This window comes from Nicotiana tomentosiformis, chromosome 3, assembly GCF_000390325.3.
Source record: "Nicotiana tomentosiformis chromosome 3, ASM39032v3, whole genome shotgun sequence".
Taxonomy (NCBI): Eukaryota; Viridiplantae; Streptophyta; class Magnoliopsida; order Solanales; family Solanaceae; genus Nicotiana; species Nicotiana tomentosiformis.
This window is the reverse complement of record NC_090814.1, coordinates 94,370,146-94,380,929: the sequence shown is the minus strand read 5'-3', so window position 1 is coordinate 94,380,929 and position 10,784 is coordinate 94,370,146. Positions and strand designations below refer to the sequence as shown.

Sequence of the window (10,784 nt, the reverse complement as noted above, 5' to 3'; positions counted from 1 at the left end):
ACCTTTGTATGTGCCTCAAACCAAACTTTATTCAACAAAAAACTCCAAGCAAAGTTTTGTACAGAAACAATGATTGTTCAGCTAACAAAGACCAAAACCGACAACAATTTTGGAGCCAAAACGCGAACATGACTTCGACTAACAGAAGCGCCGCGGCTCCGGGACCTCGAACGCGACCTCCAATTTTTAGCGGATCTCATGGCTATTTTTGGCTAATTTTTGGGAGGTTTTCGGGGCTGTAAATTGGTAGTTTTGAGGCTGTAAATTGGTGGTTTGGGAGGGGGGGGGACTAATTTCAGCAGGTTTTGGGGAGGTTTCGGGGCTGGAATTTGGGGTGAGAAACAGAGGTGTTTTCATTGCTTTTGGTGGTTGATTTCGTGAGATTTACATGGCTGGATGTTTGGAGCTTCGTAGTTCTTCCATGGTGAGGAATGGTGGAGGAAGAAGATGAATGTGTAGTGATGGAGTAGAAGCGATAGGGAGGTGGCATTTTCTCGCTCCTCAAATCCTACTACTGCTAAGGATTCTCTCTATCTTTTTGTGCTCACTCTCTCTCTCGTTTTTGTTCCCTCCCCCCTCCCCCCCCCCCTCGTGCAAAGAAATCTCCTCCCTTTTCCTTATGTGTGTGATATATATAAGTAAGAGAGATTGAGGGATGGAAAAAATGAATTGGAAGGAGCAGGTTAGTATTTTGGAAGGTGTCATGCAAGGAGTCAAAGGTGCCCTCCTTTTCTATGCGGGGGTAAATTTGTTACATATAGATAGAATAGAATCTTTTCCAAGTGGCATTTTTGCATTGGTTCTTCTTTTTGTCTTTTCTTATTAAAGGTAATCTAAAATTAAAAATACTACACTAATATTTCAAACTAAAAAATATAATAAACTACTAAGAAAAGTTATAACATTACTAGGGTTACAAATTAGAGGAAAACATATTTTTGTAAATTTTTCTTTCTTTTGCAAATGAAATACATTTAATATCTAAAAGTGTAATTCTTTTTGTAGTTTTAATTTTATTAAATAAACCTACTAAAAAGTGAAATAAAGACTAAAGTATCAAGATTAAATTTAGCAAATATTTATATTACTAAAAAGAGATGAAAAATTCAAATATAGTCAAAAATTAGGTGCTCACAATATGAAATGAATACAACTTCTGTTTGGAATATACATAAATAAAATACAATTCTAAAACTACCCAGGGACTAGTGGTAGCCACACCCGGAAGGTACGAACATCTTCAGAGTCAGCTCTCATCATCCACCGCAGCTTCGCTCCAAGATCTGCACGCAAGGAGCATACGTGTAGTATGAGTACAACCGACCCCAAGTACTCAATAAGTATCTTGACTAACCTCACTGATATAACTTGTGCAGAAGACTAGCAATAGAACAATACTAGAGCATAACCGAAAAGATTACAAGAAACAAATATGCGAAGCAGTAAATGATTACTAGAAGAAATCACGATTCATATTCCTCAATATCACGACCAATACTTTCCTTAGAGCGATAACCAACAAATCACGGTAGTAAATCCATAAATTTCATAGTATGAGAAATGTCCTCAAGATATCAAATAAAATGGCACGGCAACACCCTTCGTGCATTTATCTCATCACCACCAAATATTCGTATAATAGTACCAACTAGGTGAATAAAATACCAATAATAGTAATGCCAAAGTGGAAATACACATGTAGGAATAATGAACAAGGCAGTACATATAGACACTGATAACAGACTAGGTAAAAGGCATAGAAGTAATGGCAGCAATTAGGAAAGAAGAACATAAATTTCACTAACCAACATGGTAGAAGGCCTAGATGTAGATATAATGAAAAGAGGGAAAGCATGATCTTTATGAGCTAACAAATTGAAGGCATGAATAACTAACATGGTAGAAGGATTATACGAAAGTGCAACAAATGAGGAACGACATAGATGTAGGTATGACAAACAAGAAGGAAAAATATGATATTTGCAAGTTAAGCAGATAGAAGGCATGGATAATATAACTACAATTGAGATAGAGGACAAGAACAGAACAACAACAACAAGTCACATAGAAACCATAGGTGCAACAGTAATAGCTCAAGATAAAAGATTTGAATATATACACAAGGAAAAGATATCACAACATAATGCATGTCTCTCGTCCTCGCCTGCACGGAAACACCCTTCGTGCTATGAATACATGATAATATAAAAGCATGATAATGTAAATGAAATGGCACGACATCACCCTTAGTGCTTTTACTCTCATCCTCAAATGATAATGTAAATGAAATGGCACGGCATCACCCTTCGTGATTTTACTCTCATCCTCACATGATAATATAAATAAAATAATACGGCATCACCCTTTATGCTTTTACTCTCATCCTCACATGATAATGTAAATAAATTGGCACGGTATCACCCTTCGTGCTTTACACTCTTCCTCACATCATAATGTATATGCAATGAAAATGCATCACCCTTCGTGTTTTACACTCTTTCTTACCAAGCACATGTATATCAATGACAAGCAAGGTAGGAAGCATGAATAACATCAAGGAGAGTGATTAAATGAATATTCCAAATGAACATCAATCACAGCTTTCAAGCCAATAACAATTCAATAAACCTCAAGGACCTTATTGTTCAAGTATTTCAACAAGTTTCAAAAATGATCTTCAATACAAGTATAGGATCCAATATCTCAAGAATAACTATCGTAGCGATGTATTAGTGATTAAGCATAGTGGTGAGCAAATTTAACACATCAATAGTTTCACAAAAATCCGTCACATTTTAATCAAGTTATAATAAGCTAAATCTTGATTTCTAGCATTTAATTTCATATTCTTAGTAATCTAGGAGTCAAGTAAGACATGAAACAAGAAGGTCACATAATTCAACAAAGCACAATTAATCGTATGGTTTACCCCCGAGCATGATTAACATTGGCACATGCATATACGCTCGTCACCTTATATATGTATCACCCCAGCATGTAGCAAATAAATGGCAATTAGTGAGAAAAATTCTCCCAATAAAGTTAGGCATGATAATTACCTCAAACAAGCTAAATCGATACCTAGAAGAGCCATCCATCTCAAATCATCCTCCGAGCGGCTCGAAACTAGCTAAAAGAAACTCAAAATCATCAAATAATATCATAGGAAGCAAACACAATCAATAAAGTTTGAATCTTTACACATTTAATCAAATTCAAACATAGGCCGGCACCTCTAAACCCGACAACCCATTCATTTACAAGTCCAACCATACTAATTTCACTTAATTCCAATTTCAAATCGATATTCAAAACTCAAAAATTTACTTTAGGAAAGTTTAGACAAAACTCCTCAATTTTTCTTTTGAAATCATCAATCAAATGCCAAAAATGAAGATGGAATCACGGAATATAATCAAAACCGAGTACAAAATACTTACCCCAATCCATGTGGTGAAAATCGCCTAAAACATCGCCCAAATCTGAGCTCCATAACTCAAAATATGATAAAATGACTCAAGGTCCGAAAATAGAGTACTTATAACCACTGAATAGAAATACTCATCGCGATCGCGGGAATCCCTTTGCGATCGCGAAGCACAGACGCGACTTCCACCAGATTACACTTCGCATTCCCCCAACAAAGTTAGGCAATACACTTACCTCAAACAAGCTAAATCGATACACTAGAAGCACCATCTCATTCAAATCATCCTCCGAGCGGCTCGAAACTAGCAAAAAGCAACTCAAAATCATCAAATAATGCCATAGGAAGCAAACCCAATCGATAAAGGTCGAATCTTTACACATTTACTCAAAGTCAACCAGAAAGTCAAACCCGGGCCCGCACCTCGAAACCCGACAAAACTCATAAAATGCAGAATGGGAGCTGTATTTTTCTGTTATTTTTCTTTCTTTTTAGTCCTTTTTATTTTCTGTATTTTACTCCCCAAGTTCCTCATTTGACCTAATTTTACTGTGTTATTTCTTTTCAGTCCTTTCCCTTTCCTCCTAGAAGCTTCTAAATCAGTAAACAGCAAATATTCCCTCAGTTTAATTGCCTTAAATGCCCCCTTTTCTCCCTTGTATTTACTATTCTTTCATATCTTACCTTGCTCCTAAGATCAACTCGAATTGGGCCTACATCTTGGCTTGATTCCTAATCCACCCCACACATTCTAAAAATTCAAAACAAGTTATTCCAAACCTTCGAAGGCATATGCCTCAGTAAACTGAAACCCAAAATTACTTCAACATCCTAATTTAATCTCTAATTAACCAGAACCTATAATCAAACGAAGTTAAAAAATCTAAACTGGAATGAAGCACGTAAGGATGCTCACTGATATTTGTTCATGTGATAAAATAATCAAAAATTCCCAATAGCAAAATATGTGTGCAATGGCTAACAAACAATTATGCTCGATTAATAATTAAACAACTAATCAAATAAATCAGGCTTTAGTTGATTTAGGCATAGATGATTTAGAATAAAAAAAATGGGAAAAGTAAAAGTATAACAGAAACGGAAAACAAGATATACCATCTAGCTCAAACACACGGCCAATAATAGAAACTCCGGCGAGAAATGAATGAGATCGAAATCTGGCCGGTCAACGGTGGGTTGACTGACATCGGCCTTCATTGAAACCTGCTGAAATTGACATCAATCAATAGATCTTAGATCTTATCAAGATCTATTGAATGATGTCGATTCTGACCGGTTACGACCATAGATTGAACGAGAAATCGAAAGGGGACAATGGGAGGCTAGGGTTTGGTTTTAATGGTAATGAGACGAGAATGAAGGTTTGATCTTAGTGGGACGGGACAGATGAGGATAAATGGAGTTGATTGGTGATGGTTTGAGGTTACTTGGATAATTTCGGTCGGCGACGATGATTTTCGGCCGGTGGTTTACGGCGGAGAGAAGCGAAGGATGAGAGAGAGGGTGAGAAACGGTCTGAGAGGGTTTTGGGGGTTAGGGGAGGTTGTTACGACAGTTGTATGGGAAAGGGAGGCCAGTTCCTGGCCGTTGGATCAAGATAAATGAACGGCCAAGATTTGATTGTTGTCTCTTTGACTTGGGGCGGGGTCGTTTGTGGACTAAACGGGGACGTTTGGGATTAAATGGGACTGGACCGGGTAGATAATGAGAGTTAGGGCGGGTGTTATTGAACTGGGCCAAATGGGATGGCCCAATTTCTGCCCTTAAGGTCACAATGGACCCATACCTTCTTCTTTGCCTTTATACAATTAACCTATCTAAATTAATGATCTAATTTCAAACTTAATCTTGCAAAATCAACCCAACTATCTATTTTATCTGATGATTAACTAATTAACTGATCAATTGAACCTAAAAATGCAAAAACAAAAGCAAGAACGACCAATGTATTTTTATGATTTTCATGTATTAACCATGCATCTAACATGCATCTAACGATATAATTAAATCCTAAAAATGCAATTAAAGTGCTAAAATGCAACAAAATAAAAATAGAAGTATTTTTGTGATTTTGATTTAAAGTATCTCTACGTATGCATGAAAATATGCAAATAAATGTGAAACCAATAAAAATAAAAATAGAAGAAAATTCCTAAAATCCTATAAAAGTAACTAAAACTAATTTGGACTATTTTTATGAGTATTTTACGTATAGAGCAAAAATTACGTGCTCACAGTGTGTTTCAGTGTTTCTCCCAAATCGGCTACGAGTAGTATTTCTAAGCACGAATGCATGTAAGATAAAGTGTTATTTTTTGTTATGTCATAACTAGATATATCATCCAAAATGTTTCGTTATTGTCAATATATTAGATTGTTGTATAAAAATATAAAATGTTAGATGAATAGAAACGGACTTAGATGGAACAATTAAAGAGAACTAAAAGAATTAATTGTGTCAGAAAAAAGATCTGATTACATGTGCGATGAGTCTTATATGAGTAATATCATTAAGTGAATTTTCATGCAATTGGATTGATATGGTGACAAATTGGAAATCTTGAAAGTGTAATAGCATAGAGCAAAAACAATTAAGTTTCAAAAGTAACATGAATTATATCATCATCGGGATTAAATCATTATTACTTTCTTATTACATGTAAAATATAACCACTAGGGTTCATATGAAATAAGAGAACACTTGCTAAATGAAGGGGTAGAGAAACACCGCAGTTGACTTGAATATATATATATATATATATATATATATATATATATATATATATATCGTTCAAAAAACTAGATACCTTCCAAGACCTGATATACTAGTACTAATTTTTTGTATGGTTATATTTTATTTTATAATCTATATAACAAAGTCTGACAAGAGTGGGTTGATATAGTGGTGAGCATCCTTCACTTCCAACTAAAAGGTTGTGAGTTCGAGTCACCACATGTCTGCATACACACTATCATCCCCATACCCCACTAGTGGGATTATATTGGGTTGTTGTTATTGTATAACAAAGCCTGTAGTTTCTCTATCACGTACTAATGATTTCTTCAGAAGCTTCATTAGTGTCCGTTTTATCGTTTGCTAAATTTCGACAACAGGTGTAAATAATCTCATTCAAGCTTGTTTATATTTTGTAGTCACCTAATCAATTTGCCATTTAATTTGTTGCGGGGATTACTTAGTTTGTCTTACATCTTCGAATAGTTGGGTAAGATTTTCTTCTGTTTTAATCAGCTTCGTTAGATTTGTTCTACTTTCCATGTCCATTTCTTGGGCTCACAAAGTTTGACGAATAGATGAATCAGGAGCTTGTCAATGATTGGAACAGACAAACATCAACTAATTAACAATTCTTAGTGGAACTGATAATTTGAGTTAAAAATTGTCGTGTGGGTAACCTCATCTGAGATTGTGGGATGTGGAGATGGACCTACAATTTTAATTCTACTAAATCCATCACCTTGTTCGAGTTAAAAGAGATTGTGACCAGCAAGAATTTAACAATCAACCTCGTTAAGATTTTGAACCCCCTAAGCACGGAGCTACACATTTAAATTGTGTCAAGAAGATTCAAAATATAATATATTAAGATACAAAACAGATTTTGCCGCAATGTAATTTTACGACGAAGAGGCTTCAGGTAAATCCCTTACGCCCCACCCTAAATCCTCCCCTTTTGTTAAGAATTAATCGGATTGAGGTTATGGCGTCATCAGTCTCGAGGACGGGATAATAGGGGTGTCCTAAATTTTGCAATAAAAAAAGTTTTCTCGACGTATCATCAGTATTTTCTTTCGGTGATTCACATCGTTTCAAATGAAGTTTTACCATAGCATTCCTCTAAGAACTGGTACGAAGGCCGATAAGCCCCAATTGCATCCTAGGAATTAGATAATGCAAGATCCGCCCCTGCAGGGGTGGTAATAGAGCTTACTTTAAGATGTGATGGTTGGGTAAGGTCGGTGTCATTATTTAGATAGACCCAATGTAGCTTGTCGTAAGGAGACTCCTAATATGTGTCTCAGGTCATCCCAATCATTAAAGCATCAAAATTTAAATTCCCCTTTAATTACTTTTATAGAATTGAAATAGGACAAAAACGTAACAATTATGTAAGTTGCAGACTTCAATTCTCATGTTTTGGAAGAAAGTGAAACGAAGTTATCTGCAGACCACATGCCTTTAGCTAAGTACCCCTATAGACTCAACAAGCTTATACACAACCTTGGCAATTGCTAATTTGCTACTGACAAAATCCTATCTTCTCCACTAGCCAAGATTTCAAATCATGGATTACTATTACTGGTTCTTTTTCCTGTTTGCCGTACTTGTTAATTTAGTTGCATCAGTTCCAAGAGGACCTGTAATTAATGTGACTAAGCATATTTCTTTCCAAGAATTCAGTTCTAAAAATCCAAGACTGAAGCAAGATCTTACACTACTTGGCAGCGCTATCGTCTCAGACGAAAAATCAACCGTTCAAATTCCTGACCCCGAACAGGAAGGTGATCTTAAGCATTTAGCAGGACGAGCTATATACTCTTCACCTATTCGTTTCTTCGATCCTCTGTCTCAAACACCAGCTTCATTTGAAACAACCTTCTCATTTCAGTTCCAAGTATTGAAGTCCAATTCGAGCAACGGGGCATCAGATCTTGGCAAATCCGTTGGTGGTAGCGGCTTTACTTTTATTATTGTCCCCGACGAATTAACTGTTGGTCGTTCTGGTCCGTGGCTTGGGATGCTCAACGATCTATGCGACGACGATTACAAATCAGTAGCTATTGAGTTTGATACACGCCAGAATCCTGAATTTGGTGATCCAAATGACAATCACTTGGGCATCAATTTAGGAAGCATAGTTTCAACTGCAGCCATAAACGCTTCCGACGTTGGTGTTCAATTGAATGACGGGTCAGTTCACCGAGTTTGGATATCTTACGATGGGCAGAGGCGATATATCGATATCCGTCTTGCACCGGATGGCAAAGAATATCCTTCTAAATCAGTCTACTCTGGTTTTCTTGACCTCTCGCCTTACTTGAATGAGTACATGTTCGTAGGATTTTCAGCTGCAACCGGTAACCATACACAAATTCACAATGTCCTGTCCTGGAATTTCACTTCAGTTAGTCAAGCTTCCCTTAGAATTCCTTCAACAGAGACATGTCAGAATAAAATCATGCTTCAAAATAATCCGCAAGCTGAAACTTCACATAGCAAAACGCCAAATAGTTTCTTTATTTTCCTTGCTGTTGTCATTCTTCTAGTAATTGTTCTTATTAATCTCTATTTTAGTAGCTACAAGCGAGATGACAATTCCAGTGAAACAATCATTCTGCCCGAGAAAAAGCAAAGACCAAGGCCACCAAATAAAGCACGTCGCTTTACAATAGCCGAAATCTCAGTCGCAACTAGGAATTTCAGTGAGTTGCAAATATTGGGCAGTGACGAGAAGAGCGTCACGTATAAGGCCACGATGCTGAACGGGTGCAACGTAGTTGTAAAACGATTTTTAACTCAGTTTTTCAACACTCATGGATTTGACAAGCGAAGATTTCACAAGGAAATTAAGGCCATCAGCAGTATTCGTCACCCCAATTTGGTCCCCGTTAGAGGATGGTGCTATGATAACCAAGAAACTATAGTTGTGTACGACTACATCCCAAATGGTAGCCTAGACAAATGGCTATTTGGCGTCGGTGTCTTGCCTTGGACGAGGCGTTTTAAGGTTGTTAAAGATTTAGCAGACTCTCTTGTTTACCTACACTCGAAGCAACTTGCTCACAAGAACGTGAAAAGTAGCAGTGTGTTTCTTGACGTGAGCTTCAGAGCAGTAGTGGGTGATTTCGGATTTGTGCTTACTTCGACTGGGTCAACTCGGTTCGAGTCGATGGTGAGTCAGACAGCAGATGTGTTTGAGTTTGGAGTTGTTGTGCTAGAAACTGTTGCGGGTCGGAGCAGGAAGTCTAACCCGGGAGAACGTGACTTGTTGGATCTTGCATGGGCCATGCATGAGGTACAACAGAAGGAAACGTTGGTGGATCGAAGAATGGGCGCGGTTGTGAACCTGGAGCAGGCAATTCGGGTATTGGATATCGGGTTGCTATGTACGTTGAACGAGAACAAAGGAAGGCCTACCATGGAAGAAGTGGTGGAGTTCCTGAATATGGAGAAACCAATTCCTGAGTTGCCACCGGGTCGACCCGTTTGCTTGTTCCCGTACAACAGCACCACAGGTTTGTGCAGTGGATACGCTTGTACTGCATTCAAATGAGCCACGTGTTTGGTTGATCAGCAGAAAGTAGCCAAAAATATTACTACATTATTGGTGCTTCATTCTATCAGTATGGCTCGAAATAATGACAGGGATGCGCACATGTATGATATGTGACGTTATTTTCATGATATCTGGTCTCCGGTCAGAGTAAATATCACAAGAACTCCTGGGGGAGACTTGAAATCATTATAGATATGTGTTTTAAATTTGTAATTCATACAAAACATGTGCTATATTTGTATGTAATTTTTGTTCCACCATAATTTTGTATAAAGAAACGTATGACAAACTACATGACTTTATAGTACTGCTAACGCTAATATTAGTTCACTGTAGTAACTCATAATATGTTTGTGCCATAAATAGATAGCACTGCTTACCCTTAAAATTGGTTAACAATTAAATTTATAATATGATTCCAGGGACACGTGATTTTACTTACTACCAATTGATAAATATGAAGATTAATAACAGAAATAAACTATAAAATAAAGCGAACCAGTGTTGAAACGGAATTCAATCCTCGAGCTAGGGTGCCCTCGAACTGATTGATACTAAAGCAGTTAAAAATAAAGCAAGTTGATGAACAGGAGAATGTAAGCTAAAGAGAGAGCGTTATATTGGCTTTTTTTATGCGAGAACAATCTATCTTACAAATGGTTAACACTCCCCTTTATATAGCAGAGGAATTCTACTTATGGTATAACTCTAATTACAAAAGAAAATCCCATGATTAGCTAATTAACCGTTCCTAAATAGACCCCTTCCTCATTGATTCAAACTTTACTTTCACTTCCTTCTAATCTTCAAAGCTTTTATCTCTTAAGTTTCTCCCTTTTACAAATCTTCAGGTTTTGCTGTTAATCCTTTCTCAAACGCCAAGTCATATTATCTTCCTCTCCTTTAAACTTACACAAAAATGGCAAAAATACTGAAAACGGTACCACAGAAAGAAACTGCTTCATCTTCTCAACCGGCCGGCGGGAAAGCGTCGGTGGAACCCCGTCTTGAGGAATGCATTCCAGGGGGTACGCGCTATA

The 10,784-nt window shown here is 37.1% G+C and overlaps 1 protein-coding gene across 1 annotated transcript; it reads left to right on the top strand.

The window, feature by feature from the left end:
* Positions 1 to 7,563: 7,563 nt before the first annotated feature.
* Positions 7,564 to 10,036, top strand: LOC104092704 (L-type lectin-domain containing receptor kinase VIII.1-like). The gene has a single exon (XM_009598362.4). The coding sequence runs from the start codon at positions 7,753 to 7,755 to the stop codon at positions 9,739 to 9,741; it is 1,989 nt and encodes a 662-aa protein (XP_009596657.1). The 5' UTR covers positions 7,564 to 7,752; the 3' UTR covers positions 9,742 to 10,036.
* Positions 10,037 to 10,784: the final 748 nt, after the last annotated feature.